The 20,926-nt window shown below is 54.4% G+C and overlaps 1 protein-coding gene across 1 annotated transcript in view; it reads left to right on the forward strand.

Annotated features, from left to right (window-relative positions):
- Positions 1-586: 586 nt before the first annotated feature.
- The window catches only part of SCN4A (sodium voltage-gated channel alpha subunit 4), a 44,730-nt gene continuing 24,390 nt past the window's right edge, over positions 587-20,926 (forward strand). The window contains exons 1-7 of the mRNA XM_090292652.1: positions 587-661; positions 16,579-17,208; positions 17,298-17,415; positions 17,564-17,654; positions 17,941-18,069; positions 18,501-18,592; positions 20,213-20,527. Coding sequence (XP_090148778.1) covers positions 16,936-17,208; positions 17,298-17,415; positions 17,564-17,654; positions 17,941-18,069; positions 18,501-18,592; positions 20,213-20,527 — 1,018 coding nt within the window. The 5' untranslated portion in view covers positions 587-661; positions 16,579-16,935. The remainder of the gene's footprint in view (positions 662-16,578; positions 17,209-17,297; positions 17,416-17,563; positions 17,655-17,940; positions 18,070-18,500; positions 18,593-20,212; positions 20,528-20,926) is intronic.

A 20,926-nucleotide genomic window follows, 5' to 3' on the forward strand; every position in this document is an offset into this window, starting at 1 on the left:
ATGTGTGGCATTTGTGTTCATCTGGCAGGAGAGCACATGAAGCCACATAGTGTAACAACACACATATATACACAAGCCTGAGGTGGGTGTGAAGTATGTCTGTAGGTGTGAGCAGTACACATGTGTGCGTGGGTGTATCATGCAGCAGAAGCAATTGTGTAAGTGTATGAAGGGTGACTTACATGTATGGCTGAGCATGCGTGAGTGTGTGAGCATTGGGGGTGTGTACACGGGTGTGTGTCAAAATGTATGCACGCACCATGAGTGTTTCGGGAAATGAGTGTGAAAGGAGGTTCATGGATGAGAATGAGCTTCTGCACGTTTGTCACAGGAAGGAGAGCAACTGCGTGTAAGAGCTCCTCCGTGTGTCCCAGTGAGTGTGCGTGTGCATGTGGGAGTGGGCAAGCGTGTCACACCGCCACTCCGCGGTCAGTGGGCCCCCAGCCCAGGCCGCCCCAGGCTGTGCCCAAACACACCCAATGAGGCAAGTCCGGCTGAGGCTCCCACCTGAAGATCGGCCCAGTCCTCAGGTTTCACTCATGACCCTGTGACATCAGCAGCAGCAGCTGTCCCCGCCGGCCCGGCCCCCTGGCCAAGTCCCCCTGAGTCAAGCCTCAGCCCGAGGTGGGCATGACAGCAAGCACTCTGCTCCCAACCAACAGTGAGTACTGAGCCCCTCCACACCCCTCCTGGGCCCAGCACCCCAAGGGCAGGGCACCCTGAGGGGCAGGGCACCCTGGCCCCAAGCCCAGTGTGGCTCTGAGGAAGTCACCACTTTGTTTTGGGCACTGCTGTCCTCCTGCCCACACCGGGCCCTGCTCTTCGGCTGCCCCTGCCGAAGCTCCTGGTGCCTTGACCTTTTGCCCCAAACTTGCCTCTCTGTACCCTGTCATCTGTTGTCTGGGCCCCTGACTGGTTGGCTGTCCTGCCCTCAGCAAGGGTCCTTACCCTGGTCACAAATGGCCCAGTGGCTAAGGCTTGGCTCCGGATGGGCACAGGGTGACCCAAGGGACAGAGACTGGGGTGCGTTTTTCAGGAGAGGGGAGTGGAGGAGCCAAAGCAATGTCTGTGCTCAGCCTGTTCGCAGCGTGAAGGCAGGGGTGTGGGGGGAGGAGGGCGGCAGGAGGCCGGGGGTGGGGGTGGCGGGCGGCTCCTTTGCTCTGCTGGAACAGGAATCTGCGAGATGCCAGCAGAGGACACTTCTCAGGCTGCGCCGCCCGCGGGGCTCAGCCCGCCGCCCAGCCTCCCCACCCGCTTGGGGCAGAGTTGGGCTCCTTTCCAGGAGAAGCCGGAGCCAGAGCCGGAGCCAGGAAGGGGAGGGGGCTGAAGGAGGGGCCCGAAAGCAAGCAGAGAGGAAAAAGGATGGGGTCTGACCTGAAGGGGCTCTCGGGGACTCAGGAGGAGACTCAGGGCCAGCGTGGGGGGCAGGAGTCCTGGGCAGGGGTGCTGTGTGAGGGCCGAGTGTGGCCCCCTCCCGGCTCCCTGCTGGCAGAGCTGGGCACCCCAGACACGGGGAACAAGGGTGGGCAGTGGCTAGCAGAGGAGGACCGGTCTGAGCAGAGCCGGGGGATCATGGGATAGCGTTTGGCGGCATGTGGAGCTGACAGGCAGTGGGGTGTGAGGGTTGTTGCTCATCAGTTGGGGGACATTTGTCCAAAAGATTGGGAAGTCCTGTGTAGAGGGCCCTGAGGGTGGGGTGAAGGCTGCTTGGGCTTTCCAAGGGACCTGAGCCCCTTCCCAGTCCACTGGGTTAAGTACTGTGCCTGCTGCCCACCCCAACCCCCCGGCTAGGGGAATGGGGTCAGGGCAAGGGACCAGGTCAAAATGAGGGCTCACAGAGCCCCACCGGGGGGAGGCAGCCCTCGAGGTGGGGACTAGACATGCCCCATCCTATCCGTACCACCTGCAGCAGGAGCCTGCCCAGAGATAAATCATCTCAGGTCCTGGGAAGGTTAGTGCCCAAAGGAGCCTTGAAGACCATTTAATTCAGCCCCTAAGAATAAACCAGCTTGGGAGAAGAGCTAGAAACAAGTTTCTGGTTGGGTCTGACTAGTCTGGAGAGAGGTGGGGTGGAGCCAGGGGTGGGCATTGTTGTCTCTCATTTGTGACCAAGGCTGTGACTGCCCCCCGAGACCCTGGACAAAGCTAGGATGAGCCTGGAGTGCAGGGCTGGGGTTGAAGGCAGAGGGGGCTGGTTCTCCCAGGACCCTCATAATTCTTCTGGTGGCTGGCGGCCTCACCTCTGTGCCATTGGTGTGGACAGTTACGGTCATTGCACTAGTATTTGAAGCCACATCACCTGTGGGGGACAACACAGGGGCCCAGACATGACCCAAGCTTCCACCCTCATCTTCCTCCCAGCCTTCTCTCAAGGGATTGGCTGGAACTTCAGCAAGGTTTGAAGAAGGTAATTAAGGGTCCTTCCTAGGTGGGCCTGTACCAGCCAGGCCCTGCTTGTCACTTCTGGGTGGGAACCTGCGTGGAGTAGGAAGTCAGGACTTGAGGTCATCTCCCCAGCTCTAGGCTGGCCTAGGTGTGAGGGCTGCTCCACAGCCTCCGTTACCAAGGTTTCTGTGCCCCAACCCCAGGCCGAGGCCAAGGGGACTCCCTGAGCTGATGCTGAAGACAACGCTGGGCCAGAGTTGGGAGTGGTCCTCACAAGGGCCCTACCTTTGGGGGCAACTCTGGCCACCAGAACAAAGTGTAGATAATGACAGGGAGAGGGTGGGGGGCTCTGAGGAGAAGAGAGACGGGATTGGACTTTACAGAGAGGACTGGGAAGAATCTCTCCACGTGACGGGAGAGAGATGCATTGAAGAGAAATTAAAAATCTGAGACTTGGGGCCTCAGAGCGGAGGTAGGGAGGCAGGAGGGGACAGCAGAGGGTGGGTTTCAACAACCACAGTACAGGTTACACACGCCCCCAGCCCCCTGACTCCTCCTCCCAGGAGAGCTCAGGCCAGGGGGTCTGGTCACTTACCAGGGGCACACGCTAGTGAGCAGCAGGACTCTGTCCACAGTGGCCAAGGCCACTGCTCCCTAGGGAGGAGCTCGCCCTCATCCAGGCTGGGTGCGGGCAGAGCTCATTACCGAGACTCAGGGGGCAGCAGGTTCCCAGGGGCAGCCCTAGGGTTGTGTGTCCCCAGCTTTGCAGTGGCAGCGACAGGCCAGGGTTCCCGGACCTCCATCAGGAGGTGCTTGCAGAGCTGGGGAATCCCAGGTTCCCTCCACCTCCACTGCTGCTGCCCCAGGCCTTGCATGTGCTCTGGCCCCCAGTCTGCCTCATCAGCAACAGCTATTTATATTCCCTGCAGTTTTCAGTCAACAGCCCTCCTTGACTGGGGGGGATGGGTCAGCAGAAGGAGCAGGAGGGGCTCTAGGAGCCCAGGGCTGCCCCTCTCCTCACAAGACCCCTAGCAGAGATGAAAAGTACAATAGTCACCCATCCCCACTTTGATTTTAACTGGTGTGTGAACCCCCCACCAGACAGGCCCTAGAACATCATGGCAATATGGCTTGGTGGTTAAAGGCCAAGATCTCCTTCAAGAGTGGAGAGTTGGGCTTCCAGCCCTGGTTTACTATGTAAATAACCTCAGGGTGGGAGGAGGGTTACGCACCTGCTCTGCACCTCAGTTTCCTCATCTGTGAAATGGAACGATAATAATAGGATCGTATGAGAATTAAGTGAGCTCATGATGTGTGAGGTGCCCAGAACAGTGTGTGGCAACTAGCCTGCTCTGCAGAAGTGTTCACCAGTAGTTAACTAGCCCACTCTACAGAAGTGTTCACCAGTAGTTAACTAGCCCACTCTACAGAAGTGTTCACCAGTAGTTAACTAGCTCACTCTATAGGAATGTTATCCAGCAGTTAACTAGCCCGCTCTATAGAAGTGTTAACCAGTAGCTAACTAGCCTGCTCTACAGGAATGTTACCCAGCAGTTAACTAGCGCCGCGTTACCGGGCTGTGACTCCGCAAGGACTGTTGGCTGTTGTGGGGGTTGTGGGGTAATAGATCGGGAAGGAGCAGCAAGAGGGGCTGCCCGGCAGGAGGCAGGACAACCTTATCCCTGCGTAGCTCCAGGGGTATATTTTTCAGGGGAGAGGGGTCCTTTTATGAAAGGACCGCAGAGCTGCTTCCCCTAGGGGCCGGGGCTCCCAAGTTCACAAACGCTGCCGTGGTCGCTCAGAGCGGTGGAGCCAAAACAGCAAAGCAGAGCCCCTCCGGCCCGTGATTCAGCAAGGCCAGCCGGTGAGCCTCGCCTTTTCTGAGGCTTGTAAGGGCTCCTTCGGCCTAATTTTGGAGAAGGACCTCTCACCAGGGCAGCTGGTGAGAAAACATCCTGGAGGAGCTTCTGCGGTTGAGCAAAGTTCTCTGAGCGAGTGGCAGCGAGCGAGTGGCTGGTGGAGAGCAGGACACAGTCCATCGGCCTTTCTTGGGGGTTTCAGGTCACAGGCCCGCGTTCCTCAGGGAGCTAGAGGGTCGCTCCTCCTAGTGCTGGTGACCGTGACCCCAACTCTTAGGGCTTGGCTGGGGCCCGAGCTCAAAGCCCACCCTACCAAGATGGTTAAGGGTTGGTGGAGGGACTAGGGAGACAGGTCGGCCCTGGAATTTTCCAGGCTCAGGATCAGTTTTGCGGAGTCCTCTTCTTGGCTTCTTGATGGACGCAAGGCAGGAAGAAGGCCCGTCAGCTGTGATGTGGGAGGGGCCAGGGCGCGGGGTGGAGCGAGAGGAGAGCAGAGGCTGGCCTCTGGGGGGCAGCCAGGTAGGAGCAGGCGTGGGGGGCCAGGGGTGGTGGGAGGCCGCCCTGTGTGCAGGGGATAGTCTGCCCAAGGGCCGCAAGGTGGCCCTAGACATGTAAGAGAGGGGGCACACACACAGGTCCAAGGGGGCTCCCATGGAGCCTGGGCCACCATGCTTGGTGACTCCTTAGAAACTGCTGAACCAACAGAGGGTAGGAAGCCCCAGGCCTGACCTAACCAGCCTCCTGCTGTTGGAGCAGCTGGGAAAGGACTCACAGGAGCAAGGGGTGTGTGTGTGTGTATACTTACACTCACCCAGGTGGGCGGCAGAGGGAGTTGGGAGTATATGAGGGTTGATTAGTGCAAATAAAAAACAAACCTCAAGGAAGACTCTATCAAAGTGTTGACCTGTAGGCTCCGCCACCCACAGCTCACAACCTGACCTTGCTCCTGCCAGGGCCTGCCAGACACCCACCCCAGCCCACGCTATTTGGGGGCTTGGCCCAAGTACTCGGGTCTTTCCTTTGCAGAGAACGGACAGGTGAGGATCAGACCACCCCAGGGGGCACCCTGGATGGGACCTCCGCATGGGTGCCCTGTGCCGGGGGGGAGAGCAGATGTGCCCAGCCAGTTCTCCAAAGGCTGGAGGGAGACAGCGTTTGCAGTAGCAGGCACATGGGTTTGGCTTCAAAGAGCTGCATTTGAATCCCTGCTCTGCCACTCGTTAGCTGGGATGATGGATCCGAAGCACTCGGAACAGCGCCTGGCACGCTGTAAGCAACAAATGAATGTATCCATGACCACTGTTCATCAAGAAATATTTCTTAAGCCGCCACTTCATTGGCCCGAATCTGCCAGCACAACCATGCTGAGATTTGGGGACTGGAGGAACCAACCCCTTCACCCCAAATAGATTCTTTCCCAAGCTGAGTGAGGCTTGGAATTCTGTATATATATATCATCATCATCATCGGCAGCCGTCCGTCTCGAGAGACGATGGTGTAGCTTCTTAAGAGTCTATCTGCACCGCCGAGAATGGCTGTGCAGTCCGACTCGGGAGTGACACGGTATCTGTCTCCTCCCGTGTTGAATCGACATCTTGCGATGACGCTGGAGTGTCCTCTCCAGTGAAGCTGAAGCTACAGAGCCTGGGCAGGGTGATATGGAGGGTCTGCTGTTGCCCATGCAGCAGACCCCCCTTCTCTTCGCAGCTGAAGGGTCCAAGGGAAAGACGGAGTCAATACAGCTTGGCTTCAGGTGCGCCGCAGGAGTTGCCGGTGTTGACTACAACGTCAAACCGCCTTAGGGACTCCGGCTCTGGATTTTCTGTCGGGGTTTACTCCCTTAGCCTTTCCCCTGAAGAGGTATGCCGCAAGGCAGCGGAGGTTTTTTGGAGTCAGAGTTTTCCTTCTCTGATGTGCCCTGACTGGAAGATCGAACCAGCGACACTTAGCTCGCAGGCCGATGCTCAATCCACTGAGCCAAACCAGCCAGGGCAAGTATATATATATATTCTTTTTTATTTTTAAAGCTTTTATTTATTTTTAGAGAGAGGGAAGGGGAGGGAGAGAGGGAGAGAAACATCAATGTGTGGTTGCCTCTCGCATGCCCCCAACTGAGGACCTGGCCCGCAACCCAGGCCTGTGCCCTGGCTGGGAATTGAACTGGCGGTTCGCAGGTCAGCACTCAATCCACTGAGCCACACCAGCCAGGGGAGTTCTATATTTTGAGATGAGATACAGCCCTGATTTAAGGCTCAGTCTCGGAAGGAGAAAGTCTCTCTCAGGCCTTTGCTTCTGGGGAGAAAAGACTTCCAGGGCCCACAGATGAGCTGAGAGGAGTTAGCAGGACGGAGGGAGCAGCTCACAAAACGCAAGCACAGCCCCTTTGTGGGCTTTCATTTCATCGAGTCTCCAGCCAACCAGAAACACTCTGGATGGAGGGAAAAGGTCAGGTTTGGGAGGAGGAAGGAAGCAAGTTGAGGAAAAGCTAACCAATGTCCTTAAAGAGCCTTTGGGAATTGGCAGAGCACAGCGGTGGGGGGGCTGCCAATATACCCTGAATAGGAATAGGAAGCGAACTTTGGCAAACAGTGAGTGCAAAATAAATGTGGCGGCCACTATCATTCTTACCCCTGAGGGAGGACAAGTCGTCAGGCTGGTTGAATCAAGCGCCTAAAAGGGGGCCTTGTTTTGGCCCAGGGAGGGTCCCATACGAAAAGCAATCAGCATCAGCCCACCCCTCCCCAAGAGAACCCCGTGTGACCCTGCTTGTTTCCAGAACTCTCAGGGCTCCTGAGAGTCCGGAGATTTCTGCACTAGGCTCTGGGCTTCGGGCCACACTCCAAGCCCTCTGGGAGCCAACTTCCTCTGCAGGGAATGTTAGGCCAGGAGGGGGGCCACCCAGTGACTTCCTCCAGGCCCCTGGCCCGTCAAGGCCAAGGCTCTAAGTGCTGACAGAGAAACAACACAACTACCCTCCCATCACCCCCCGCCCCCGCCCTAGCTGAGAAAAAACTGTGACTTGAGATTTACAACTAGGGAAACTTGGGGGTCCATTTTGTATTCTTGGAGTTAGGCCACAGCAGGAATGTAGGAATTTGGGAAGTAGGTCACCCGGATGCCAGATGCTGTCTTTGGTCAGGACAGAAAAAGTTTGGGCTTGTTTCAATCTCCCAGAAAGTTTCAAGTCTCAGCCCCCACTGCAGGTGACGCTGGAGGGGTCTGCACTGGCCACATAGAGCTCTGGGTAATTTTGCTCCCAATCTGCAGAGAAACCTAACAGCCAGACTCTGGTGGGTGACCAGAAGCTTTGCTGAGGATGAGGAACATGCTTGGTTGGCAGGAAGGATGGGGGGCCTGGGGCCTGAGCAAGGTCAGCACGCTGCCTCTGCATCCTCTGGACAGCTGGGAGGGGCAGGTCACATCTGTTTTCCACCTTCAGGAGCGTTTGTCACAGCAGCTTTTACATCCTAGGCCGACGGTGGTTTTGGCTGAGGTCTCTTGGGGGATTTCGGGCTGATGCTGTGCAGCTAGGTGGGCTTCTGGATGCTTGAAGGACCCTCCTTGAAAGCATATGTGTGCTAGGAGAGAAGATTCTAGAAGCATATGTGGGCAGGAAGGAGAGGAGTGGTCATGTATGTCCTGAGCCTTGTGTGGCCAATAATTTGGGATAATCGGGATCACAGACACCCAACTGTGACGGGCAACCTTGAACTGAGAGGGAAAAATCAAGACCCAACAGGCCTGCACAAAAGGTTGGAGCTAAAGAAGTACAATGGACAGGGGAACTTAAGTAGAGGTAGATGTAAAATCCTACACCTGGATTTTCATTAAGCTTGCATTCTGAAACATTACTATAATCATTATTAGTTCCAGGAGTTTTTTGTTTTTGTTTTTGGCCAATTCTTTTGAATTTCATACATAGGCAATCATGTCACCTGCAAACAAAGACCGTTTTATTTCTTCTTTCCTAATTAGTATACCTTTTATTTCCTTTTCTTGTCTTATTTCATCAGCTAGGACATCCAGTATGTTTTTGAAAAGGAGTGGTGAGAGGTGACATCCTTGCCTTGTTCCTGATGTTAGTGGCAAAGTTTCTAGTTTCTCACCATTAGGTACTATGTTAACTGTAGGTTTTTTGTAAGTGTTCTTTATCAGGTTGAGGAAGATCTGCTCTATTCCTAGTTTACTAGAGTTTTGATCATGAATGGATATTGGATTTTGTCAAATGCTTTTTTTCTGCATTTATTAATACAGTATAATCATGTGGGTTTTCTTCTTTAGCCTATTGATGTGATGAATTACTGTATTTTTTGTTCCATAAGACACACTTTCCCCCCCCCCAAAAGTGGGGGGAGATGTCTGTGCATCTTATGGAGCAAATATTGCGTCACAGATTGTGATGTGTATTACCTGACCTGAGGTTTCCAGAAAACTAGATGAGTACTTGAACCTTAGTCTCTCCTCATTTATTAATGACAGTGATGACGGTTCTTAATACCACTGTTGACTGCTGTTCACTTTAGATGGTTGAAATATTATTCTGTTATATTTTATTAAGTATTTTAGCACACCATTTGGTTCAGAATATTTTTTTCTTGTTTTCCTCCTCTAAACCTAGGTGCATCTTAGGGTCAGGTGCGTCTTATAGTGCGAAAAATACAGTACATCAGTTGATGTTCTAACGTTCAACCTGTCTTGCAGACCTGGGATAAGTCCCACTTGGTTGCAGTGCATAATTCTTTTTATGCACTCTTGGATTCAATTTGCAAATATTTTTTGAGGTCCACTTCTATTTAAAAAAGAAAAATCAATGGCACAGTTTACAGGTTGGGGAAGATGTAGTTTGACTACAGCTCGTGAGATGATCAGAGGTGACTGCAAACTCCACCTTGTGAGTGGGCTGCTGAAGAAGCAAATGCCACATTGGGATGAATGAATACAAAAGGTGCCCAGGCCAGGGAGAAAAGGCCTCTCTCTGTGGTCAGACTATATCTGGAATTGGGTGTTCCATTCTGGCAGTCCCACAGAGGGAGAGAGACAATGCTGGGCTGCCTCACCCTCCAGCGTCCTCACTCTCGGCTTGCTGCCTGAGGACAGCTGGCCCCGCCTGCCCCCGCCCATTCCCAACTCTTCCTCCCCCACCCATTCCTACTGCTTACCACCTCCAGGCTCCTAAGATGGCCTGACTTTACCCACCACTCCTGCCCAAACTTCCGTTTTGACAGAGCTTCCAGTGGGGCTTCTCACTTACTAAATGGGCTCTGGCCCCGGCACCCAGGGAGCTGGGTTTTAATTTTGGCTTGGCCTCTCACTTATCACTCTCTAAAATTATCTTATTTGCTTTCCTATTTATTATCTTCCTCCTCCCTCTGGAATGCAAGCTCAGTGAGGACAGGGACTTTGCCGCTGCTCTATTCTGGCTCCCAGACAGAGCCCGGCAAAGAGCAGATGCTCAGGAAATGTTTGTTGAATGAATAAATGTGTGATCTGAAGCACAGGTGAGCATGGCCAAGTGGATTGAAATCCAGCCTACGATACGCGAATGTGTGATCTGAGGAGAGTTTGTTCCTCCCTGGGCCTCAGTTTCCCCATCTGTAAAATGTGGGAGTTGGATTCATTGATCTCTTGGGTCCTTGCAACTCCAACATTCTTAAATTCAGTGGGGAGAGGTTTCCTGGAGCCCCCGGAAGCCTCCAGGAGCCACATTGGAGGCCAAGGGCCGAGGCTGCAGTCTGATCTTTTTGGCTGGTAGAAGGAGGAGGGTTTGAGCTATCCTGGTGGCTCCTTTTACACCAGGCTGTGGCTGGAGACGCCACATGGAGATCTGCCAACATGACACCCAGTCCATGATATGGGGCTTGTCATGTTGTCCCTGCCGGAAAGTCACTGTGCATACATCACAGGTGTTCTTTTATTCTTCCCCTGGTGCCCAGCACAGCTTGTCCCATCTTTCTAAACACATTGGGAGGGTGGGCAGAAGGCACATACATGTTGGTCCACCCCCATGAGGGGCCCTCCAAGGCTGCAGTACCAAATTCAGACTCCCAGGCCTGTCACTCAAGGCCCTGACCCAGCTTTGCAACACACCTCCCCCAAATTCCTAAACATAGGCTGACACCATGTAGTTCCTGTGTCCTGCCTGCCTCTGTCTTTGCTCTCGCTGTTCCCTCTCTCTGGAGTGTCCTTCCCCTCCATTTCCCTGTGTTCATAACCTACTCATCTTTGAGGCTCAAATGAAAAGTCACACCTTTCCTTCCCCGATCTGGAAGTGATGACCAAGCCACCTGAATGCTGCTGCACAAGCACCTCCCCGCTTTACGGTGGGCATCACTTTTTCCTCACGTCATGGTTCCATGTGCCTATGTCTCCTTCTGCCCAGCTGTCAGCTCTCAGAAGGCAGGATGCCCAGCTGGGACGTCTTTGAGTCCTGCTGCAGGCTAGCTCAGCTCTGGCTTATGAGCAGGATGGATGGATGGATGGATGGAATATATCAGAACCCATTTTATCCCTGGAATGATCTGGATCCAAGGCTTCATCCACTCATTCTTTTAGCAAACACGTACTGAGAGCCTACTATGCATCCAGGACCGGAACTGGCCATGGTGACTCAGACATAGTCCCTGCCCTCTCGGCATTTCAGTCTAGTGGAGGAGACAGACCAATAAATCAGTCAAATACACACAGGCAATTACCAATTACAGGGCACTCTTTTTTTTTTTTTTAAACGTCAGGGAAAATATAGGGGACTGTACTAGAGACTGGAGGAGGAGAAAACTTCTTGGAGAAGAGACAATTGAGTTTAGACCAGGGGTGAGAAGGAACAGCTGTGTGAATTGGGAGGCGAGCAAAGGCTCAAAGGCATATATGCTAGTAGAGGTCAAGGAGCTGGGAAGGTCAGGGGGCCCGGGACAGAGTAAGCAGGGAGGAGAGGTCAGGAAACAGAGGTCAAGAGAGGCAGGGGCTGGATCGTAAGACATTTAGGTTTTATTCTAAGCGGAACAAAATGTTACTGGAGAAATTTAAGCAGGAGAAACATGATTTGTTTCTTGTTTTTGAGAGATCATCAGGCCCTGGCCCAGGGAGCTCAGCTGGTTAGAGTGTTGTCCTGATAGGCCAAGGTTGCAGGTTCGATCCTTGGTCACGGCGCATGCAAGAATCAACCAGTGAATGTATGAATAAGTAGAACAACAAATTGATGTTTTCTCTCTATATATAAAATCAATAAATTTTTTAAAATGTAAAAAGAAGATCATTGGCTGATTTCTAGGACTGGTTTGGAGGGGGCAGGACAAAAGCAGTTAGTGGGAAACAGACTATTGCAAGAAATAATTGTGATATGGAGCAGGGCGGAAAAGGTGAGGGTAAGGATATTTTTGAGATGGTAGTAACAGAACGTTGGACAGATTGGGTGTAGAAGGCGAAGGATAAAAAGAGAATTCCAAGAGGCACCCCGATTTTTGACTTGAGCAACAAGGTGGATGGTGGTGCCATTTCCCCGGTTGAGGAAGCCCGTGGGTGGAACAGCCCGTGGGTGGAACAGCCTGAAGGTGGAACAGACGGAGGGTGGAACAGCCCGTGGGTGGAACAGACTGAGGGTGGAACAGACTGTGGAAAGAACACAGGTGTGTCATTCCAGACACTGTAGGCGGGGATGCCTGTTAGCTCCACACATGGAGTGGGCCAGTAGCCAGCTGAATGTATTAGTCTAGGGTTCAAAGGAGAAGTTTATCGTATTCCTGTAACGCTATTTACAGTCATAGGCATGACGCCATCCAGACCCAGACTAAGTCTTGAGAAACTTTAGAAAGAGGGACAAGCAGAGTAAGTTGAGAAGGAACAGCCAGAGAGGCGGGAGGGAAACCATGGGTGTGCTCTCATGGAGGCCGAGAGAACAGAGCATTCCAGAGGGGGCTGTGGCCAACTGGGTTGAATGCTCCTGAGAGGCCGCCGAGGGAGGTGAAGACAGAAACGTGCTCAGCAGACTTGGCAACAGGGAGGGTGCTAGTGACTTGACAGAAGCCGTTTCAGTTGAGTTGGGGGAACGGAAGCCAGGTTGGAATGGGTTGGGGAGCGAATGAAAGGTAAGGAAGTAAAGACAGCTGGTGTAGACACTTTCCAAGAAGTTGGTGTGTGAAGAGGAACAGAACAACAGGGCGATGGATAAAGCGAGGTGTGAGGCCAGGACGGTGGTTTTTGTCACGGTCGCCATTATTTTAAAGAAGGAAGAGGTTGATGGTGGCAGGGAGGAGACAGCTAGAGAACAAGGTCCTTGGGAAGGGGCGGTGGGTGGGGGCCTGCGCCCAAGGGGAAGGCCTGGCCTTTGGATGGAGGAAGAAGGGGGCGAGGCATTGAAGAGGGCTGTGTCACTTGCCAGGGCTTGATGGCTCCGGGGCTCTCAGTGAAGACTAGAGGCAAAGCCACCAGCTGGGAGCATCGTGGGGAAGAGAGCGGGAGGTTTGAGGAAAGAACCCAAGGCATGAAATAGTTGTTCCCAGAAAGTGGAAAAGTGAGGCTACCAGAGAAACCGGCACTTACAGCACAGGGTGGAGGACAAACCTGGAGTTTGTAGCCATGAAGTCAACATGAAGCCAGCCAGGCCCTTCATTCCAGCAACGTCCAGCTGCCCAGGGGCTGACTCAGGATGGCAGAGCTGGGACAGGCAGGCTGGGTTTTCCCCAGGGGACTGGGATGGAAGGAAAGAAAAGGCCAGACTTGAGGATATTTTCTAGGGCCAGATTGTGAGGAAGGCTCTTGTAATGGAAAGTGGACAAGAAGGGATCTGATGGAATGGGAGAAAGTGCAGGGTCAACGGACTGAAAGGCTCAAAGAAGCCCAAGGATTATGGCAGCCAGCACTTGGGCTGAGCTCAGAGGTAGGAGGTGCGGGGAGGGGAGTGCTGGAAGAGGCCCTATCAGAGGAGATACAGCTTCTAGTTATGATTTAGGTCCAGGGTGCACTTAAAGGAGAAAGGGGCTAAGGGAAGTGTTCTTGTAACTCATTCATTCATTCAATAAAGTTTTACTGAGCATTCGACACACTGCTGGCACCAAGGATTGATCGTCTCGGTCAGGGTGCCCAGGGCAGGCTTCCTGGAGGCAGTGGGTTCTTTGTGTGTGTGTGTGTATGTTGAGTCTGGAAGGACAAATTAAAGCTCTCCAGGGAGACAAAAAAGAGAAGTACTCCAGGAACCAAACAGACCATAAGCAAAGTCATGGGTAGGATGGAAAATATTGGGTTGGCCAAAAAGTCCATTACGTTTTTTCCATAAAAGACGCATTTTTCATTTTCACCAATAACTTCATTGATCTGGATATACTGAATAGGTCAGCTATCTCCCACTATTGGCTTCTAGTGGGTAGAGGCCAGAGGTGCTGCTAAATATCTTCCAATGCGTAAGACGGCCCCGCAGCAAATAATTATTTGGCCAAATGTCAGCAGCACCAAGAAACTTCGCAAACCACTTTTGACACGTTCTGAGTCATAGCACCTTCTCCATACACTGCACAACTCTTTTTTTTTTTTTTTTTTTTTGCATTTCAGCTGTGTTTTTACCTTTCTTGAAATGATAAAGCATAATACTCCAAAAATGTTGCACATTTTCTTCCGTCTTCAATGTTAAGATGGCTGCACCAAAATTCACCAGTTTTGATGTATTTTTAAAATGCACACTGATATGGCAGCTGTCACAGTACAATCTAACAGAACTGTTTTGCCTGAAGTTAACTACAACTAAGCATTACTAGAGCCATCGTATGGAAAAAAGCAAACAAACGTTTTGGCCAACCCAATAGCTTGGGCCATTTGTAAAAATGGAGGCAACATGGCCAGAGGATGGGAGGGTGTTGGTAGCAAGATAGGGACCGGATCATGGAAGCCTCCGGAAGGCCCGGTGGAGGGGAACGGACGTGCAATTAAGCAGTGGAAAGCCACTGAAGGCTTAATCGGCAGGGGGGCGGGGGAGTGACATGACCAGATTTGTGATTTTACAAATGTGGATGGTGGGTCGGAGGGTGGCAGGTGGGAGGTTATTTGACTAGAGCAGGTGAGGGGTAATGAGGCAGCATCAGGAGGAAGCATCAGCAGGGCGTGGAACCGGCCGGGTGTACCTGCCGGGTGCTCTCAGCCACCAACCAAAGCCGTGCCTCCTCGGGCCAGTCAAGGAGGAAGCGTTCCCCCTCACATAACAAGACATCCAGATGGGAAGTGGCTTCAAGGTTGGTGGAGGGAATGGGAGGAGAGGAATTTAAGTGAAGTGCAAATTTTGAAGGGAAAGGTGGGGAGTCTGTTTGGGGCCAGCTGGGGGACAGGAGGAGGAGGTGTCAGGCTGCCTGTGCCACCTGGGCATCTGGTGCCAATGTGCCAGGCACTGGATTCAGTGGCGACCCCAAACCCGGCCCACAGGGGGCTTGGTGGGGAAGACAAATACCACAATCATATAAGCAGGTGTGAATTCCCGTTGACATAACAGGTGTGCAGTCTGGGACTCACATGAAAGGGAATGGTGACTTGACAGGTGTGGGGCCACCAGGGAGGTGGGGACACATGTGACAAAGCTGTAGAGACCGCGGAAAGGAGGTGACGCAGAAGGAGACGCAGGGGGAGAGAGAGGTACGTGCTGTGAACTGGGGTTGCAGCCCAGGTCCTGGAGAAGCAGCATCTTCCAGGACAGGAAGGAGGAGCCCACAGAGCAGAGGGCGAGTGACCAGAGGGGCAGCCGAGAAGAAGCCACTGGGGCAGTCCCCTGGGGGCCCCTGGTGACTCCAGTGAGTGTAGTGTTGAGCACCGAGACCAGAGCCAGTCCGACTCTGGTTGTCTGTAGTGCCGCTTGGGCTCTGTATAGGAGAGACTGGGCACCATCACCCAGAGGATTGTTGCCAAGAGGGGCCTGTGAGCTGGGAGGGAGCCCAGCAGCCATGGGGTCCCTCCAGGGTCACCTGGCAGGTCAGTGTCTTTTGTGCGGGCATGTACGTGGGACAGGTGATGGCAGTGAAGGCAGGAAGGTGTGCGCTAAGGGGCAGGGCGCAAACTATGGGTACCATGTGGGGGGCGGTTTCAGGCTGGGTGTGTGTTTATGTGTGTGTGAACATGTGCTCACGCACACGCACTCCCACGCACACAATGGGGCCAATGAGCAGCTGGGGGACAGGGTCAGTGGGAATGAGCAGAGTCATCCCCGAGGAAACACAACTCCCTGGGTGATGATGGTAGGGAGCAGCTGGGCAGCCAGCCCCGGGGCGTGGTCAGCTCTGCCCAATGGCTCTGGCTGCTCCCTGGGCCGCCCTCCCCACCTGTTGACCAAGCGTGAGGAAGTGCCCGCACTGGCCCGTACAGGGACCCTGCTGGGGTATGTGGGCCCACAGTGAGAAGGCTGCCGCCTCCAGTGTAGATCTGGGTGGCTCTGGGGTGGGTGGGGGGGTCTTCTGTGTGCGCTCTGTGGTGGCCACGTGTGACCAGGCTGCTATGCTCTCCCTGTGCCTGCCTGCTGATGTGGGTCATCCCCCAGGGCCTGGGGGAGAAGTGACCCACTACCTCCCTTCCACAGGGAATAGGCCCGGGACGGCTGGGCAGGGGACAGCAGAGGCCAAGGGACTGGCCCAGGAGACACAGTCCACACGGTGCTCACAGGCTTCTGAAGGTCCTGGTGGGTGCCCTTTATCCACCCAGTTCATACAGGGACCACCAGCAAAAACAGTTCTTGGGGGCTCTAGCCCTGTCCGCACCATTGAAACTGTCTCTCTCCTTGTGCCCTTGATTTTCATGTGCCTCCTCGTTTTCCATGTTAGCATCTGCCGCCCCCCACCCCCCACACACCCTGCATCTTCCTGCTCCATCTCCCCTGCATGCTCACAGGTTAGATCCCACAGGTCCCATGGGAGGGAGCTGGTGGGACCCTCTGCAGGGTGTAGAACCCTTCCTTCTTCCCTCTTCCAGCCCAATATCAAAGTTCCTCAAAGCGCAGGACAGGATGCTCTACACCCCACATCTTTCCCTTTCCCCAGGCCAGGGACAGCAAACACAGGCTGATACACCACAGTCCCCTGCCGCATGCCCCTGGCAGACATCACTAATCAATCCCAGCAGTCTCTGCACTGAGTCTGGCTGCAACCTCAATGGTCTCTGCCACACCTCCTGGCAGCCAATAGCAGCCAAGCCAAGTCAGCCCTCCAGCTGAAATCCATCTGCCATTCCTGCTTCAGGCTGACCCCAGCAGGACCTCATCTTAGCTTATTCTCTGGGCCCGCCAGCACATTTCACACCTGACTCCTTTCTGCCTCTGTTGGGGTAGAGGCCATGTGGGCACAAAAACCTGTTGTGATTCTCTCTGTCCTTGTAGGCTGAAGCCACCCAGTTCCTGGAGCGTGGGCGCAGAAGGCATTTGAAGGCACTGGGGAGTTGACCCCAAGTCCCTGAGGCCGAAGAGGGTCTGGTTGGTTTGCCACCAGTCCTGAGGGCAGCCAGCACTCCGCCGGGGCGATGCGGTGCAGGGCTCAGGGGTGATGCTCCTGTGTCCAGCTGTGCAGCCGCAGTGCACAGGCCTTGCCGGCGCGCCTTGCAGTCCCAAGAGGGCCGGTACGCCCACCCCCCCAGCCTGGCCTGTGGGTGGGGTGGCCGCTCAGCACTTGGGGGGCTGCACGTTCCAGCTTCCCCGGTTGCCCACCGCCCTCCTGGCCCCTGAGCCCAGGATGCAAGGATGGCCCGCCCGTCTCTGCCCACCGTGGTGCCTCTGGGCCCCCAGAGCCTGCGCCCCTTCACCCCGGAGTCCCTGGCAGCCATAGAACAGCGGATGGTGGAGGAGGAGGCCAGGCAGCAGAGGAACAAACAGATGGAGATCGAGGAGCCTGAACGGAAGCCGCGAAGCGACCTGGAGGCTGGCAAGAGCCTGCCCCTTATCTACGGGGACCCCCCGCCGGAGGTCATTGGCATCCCCTTGGAGGACCTGGACCCCTACTACAGTGACAAGAAGGTCCGGGCCTGGCGGGGGTTCCCCCACCTGTCTGTCTACCTTCCACCTGTCTGCCTGTCCCCGGCCTCACAGCTTTCTCCCTGCCTCAGACCTTCATTGTGCTCAACAAGGGCAAGGCCATCTTCCGCTTCTCCGCCACGCCTGCTCTCTACATGCTGAGCCCCTTCAACATCGTCAGGCGAGGCGCTATCAAGGTGCTCATCCACTCATATCCTGCCCGAGTGGGGCATGCGCAGGGGTGGAGAGAGGTGGGGCGGGGGTGGGGCTAAGCAAGACGGGGTGTTCTGGGCGAGAAGGCCCTCTGTCCACCTCCCCTCCCCACCTGCTCCCTCACTTTCCTTGACCCTCCCCCCAACGCTGTTCAGCATGTTCATCATGATCACCATCTTGACCAACTGCGTGTTCATGACCATGAATGAGCCACCTCCCTGGTCCAAGAACGTGGAGTAAGTCTCTTTCCCCCCAACAACCTTCCCCAGCCCCACTGGCCTGGGACACGGCCCAGGTGTCTGCACTCTGAGGATTGTGTTCCAGGGAGACATGTACTGTCACTGTTCGCCATCAACACCTTAAGCCCCCAGGGTGGCACACACAGTCACGCTCACTGATGTTCTCAGCCCCAGGGTGGTATATTGCATTTCTGTGCCCCTCCCTCCTGGGAGGTCCATCTTTGCCACCCACACCCCTGGCCAGGCATGACACGCCTGGCCCCGGCCGGCCTCTCTCCGCCAGGTACACCTTCACAGGGATCTACACCTTTGAATCCCTCATCAAGATGCTGTCCCGAGGCTTCTGCATCGATGACTTCACATTCCTCCGGGACCCCTGGAACTGGCTGGACTTCTGCGTCATCTCGATGGCGTGAGCAGTGGGCCAGGGCAGAGGCTGAGGGAGGGAGAGGGGTGAGGGCCAGGTCTCGGGCTGATCCTCTCAGAGGGGTGGACTGTAGGGGCCTCGGGTCAAGGGTGCTGACAGTGAGCCGTAGGCACGACTCCAGGAGCCACCATCCCCAGGGTCTGGCTCGGGGGCTCTCCTGCTGCCCCTCCACATACTGTGTCCAACTCAGCCCAGTTCCCCTGGGAGAGCTGGGCCGCCTTTTTCACCCCCACTCCCCAGCAAAGCCCCTGCGCCGTCTTTCCCCACTCTCAGGCCCCTATAAAAATCTGAGGGTGTTGACCTGCACCCCAGCCCCCTGTGGGAACCCCCAGCTACAAGGATCCCTGATTGCTACCCTCTCACCACCCCCCTGGCTCTGACAAAGCCCTCACCCCAACACGCCCCCCCACCCCCAGGTACGTGACGGAGTTTGTGGACTTGGGCAACATCTCAGCCCTGAGAACCTTCCGGGTGCTGCGGGCCCTGAAAACCATCACGGTCATCCCAGGTACTGGGGAGGTGCAGGGACCCTGTGCACAGGCCACAGGCCTCCCCCATGCCCAGGCCCGGAACCTATACTCAAGTTCCAGGAGCCTGGCCCAGGGTCACGAGAGTCCCAGGCTGTGTGTGTAAGACACACACCAAGGCCTGGACACAGAGGGGCTTCCATGGCCAGAGAGGAGAAGGGGCCCTGGGCTGGAGGGTAGTGTTTGAAAGGCAGCATGGTAAGGTGGTTAGAGCCTAGACTCTGGAGCCAGACTGCCTGTGTTCAGTTCTCACTTCCACCACTTCCTAATTTTGACCTTGGGCAAGTGGCTTAAACTGTCTGTGCCCCAGTATCTGTAAACCGTGGATAATAATAGTGCCATGCACTGGGTTGCTATGAGGATTAAATGCTTTACTATCGATAAGGTACTTAGGACACCGCCTGGAACGAGGCATATGTGTTAAATAGAATAAGCAGATGCGGCAGAGTAGCGAACTCCGGCTGAGACAAAGCGATCAGTGATGGAAAGTCCCGGCCTGAGGGCTCCATAGGGAACTCACTGCTTACCCCCCGAGCCACCAGCCCAGGCAAGTCCAAAGTAATGCATCAAGGAGCAGGAAATAAATAGAATCCGGATCATCCAGACCCTCAAAAAAGCCTGCGTTGAAACTGGAGAAGGTTCATTAAAGGAGAGAAAGATGATCTGAAAAGAGATGGAGAGCTGGCTCTGGGAGGAGGGGAAATTGTTCAGTCTCGATGCTAGAAAGTACCTTAGTTCTTCCCTGGACCAAAGCCCTCATTCTGCAGCTTGGGAAGGAGACCCCAAGACTCCTCAATAGGGGAAGTGCTTACCGAAGGCCACCCGCTGGCCACTGAGCCAAGGCCACAACACCTCTCCTCAATGCCACGCTCCAAGCACCCTTGGGGCTCGGCTGCTGAGCCTCTTGTCTATGCCAGGATAAGAAGAAGAAATAAACTAATATTGAAACAAGAGATACTATGATTAGGCCTAAAGGAAGAAGTTGTGGTCCTTCCATAAATGACGGGAATCGGTCCCTGGAATTCCATAGTTGTTTCGACCTCTGTCCACCCAAAGGGGCAGAATGCAATGATAGTGCAGTCAGTCTAGAGCTTCCCAGAAGGAAGCCCACTATTCCTTGGGGGTTACTGGGCATTATAAGGAAAGAGGTTCTGTGGTCAAATACGCCAAGGAGACATGCTATGAAAGTTTTTTTGTTTCTGGAGGACTTGTCAGAGCCTTTGATAAGATGATCTACACAATGACTCTCCAGGAGCAAAATATACAGCTCAGTCTTTTCCATACATTGAATCTCCCCCCACCCCCACCCCCACCCTTCTAAGGGCACTGCTTGGGAGGTCAGAGTCCTATAGAACACACTTTGGGAACGCCAACCTAGTGAAGTCTTTATAGTCCCTTCTTCTAGTGGCTGAGACTCTGGCCATTCAGAGGCTCCTGATGGAGGATGTAAACAGAGCAGGGTGGGGCTAGTTTGGGAAGTGGCGCCTAGTAAGTCAAGTCTCGATGAAAGGGAGTAGGCCAGGCTTGGAGAGATAGGGGAGTGAGCTAGCACCCAGACCTGCCTGCTCCCCCATCCACATTCTCACCCACCCTCCCATCAGGGCTGAAGACGATTGTGGGGGCCCTGATCCAGTCGGTGAAAAAACTATCAGATGTGATGATCCTCACCGTCTTCTGCCTGAGTGTCTTTGCCCTGGTGGGGCTGCAGCTCTTCATGGGAAATCTGCGGCAAAAGTGTGTGCTGTGGCCGCCACCCTTCAATGACACCAACACCACGTGGTACGACAATGATACGTGGTACAACAACGGTACATGGTACGACAATGATACGTGGTATGGCAATGACACCTGGGACAGCCAGAAGAGCAGGGCCAGCAACTACACCTTTGACTGGGATGCTTACATCAGTGATGAAGGTAAGAATGGAGGCTGCAAGGCCAGTGGGGGCCCCAGCCCCAACATCAGCCCCCTGAGAGACGAATAGCATGGGGGGGACCTGAGCGTAAATCCATCACTCACCACTGGGGTAACCTCTGACAAGTCACTTGATCTCCCTGACCCTCAGAATCCTCACCAGTAAAACTGAGATGACAACACCTCTCTCAGGGGATTAATGTGACAAGAAATGCCAAATTGCTTTGAAAATCTTGAAGCTTCCACTATAAAAAACTATAGTCCATATTCCCTATTCCTGAACCTATGCGTTCCCTGGTAGGGCTACCACCGGGCACCCACACATCCACATTTGTTCACATACTCACACTTCACGGGGGCACACACACACAGGCACACACCCTCACACGGCCACTACTGGT

Source organism: Furipterus horrens, unplaced genomic scaffold (assembly GCF_987537825.1).
Source record: "Furipterus horrens unplaced genomic scaffold, mFurHor1.1.pri manual_scaffold_11, whole genome shotgun sequence".
NCBI lineage: Eukaryota > Metazoa > Chordata > Mammalia > Chiroptera > Furipteridae > Furipterus > Furipterus horrens.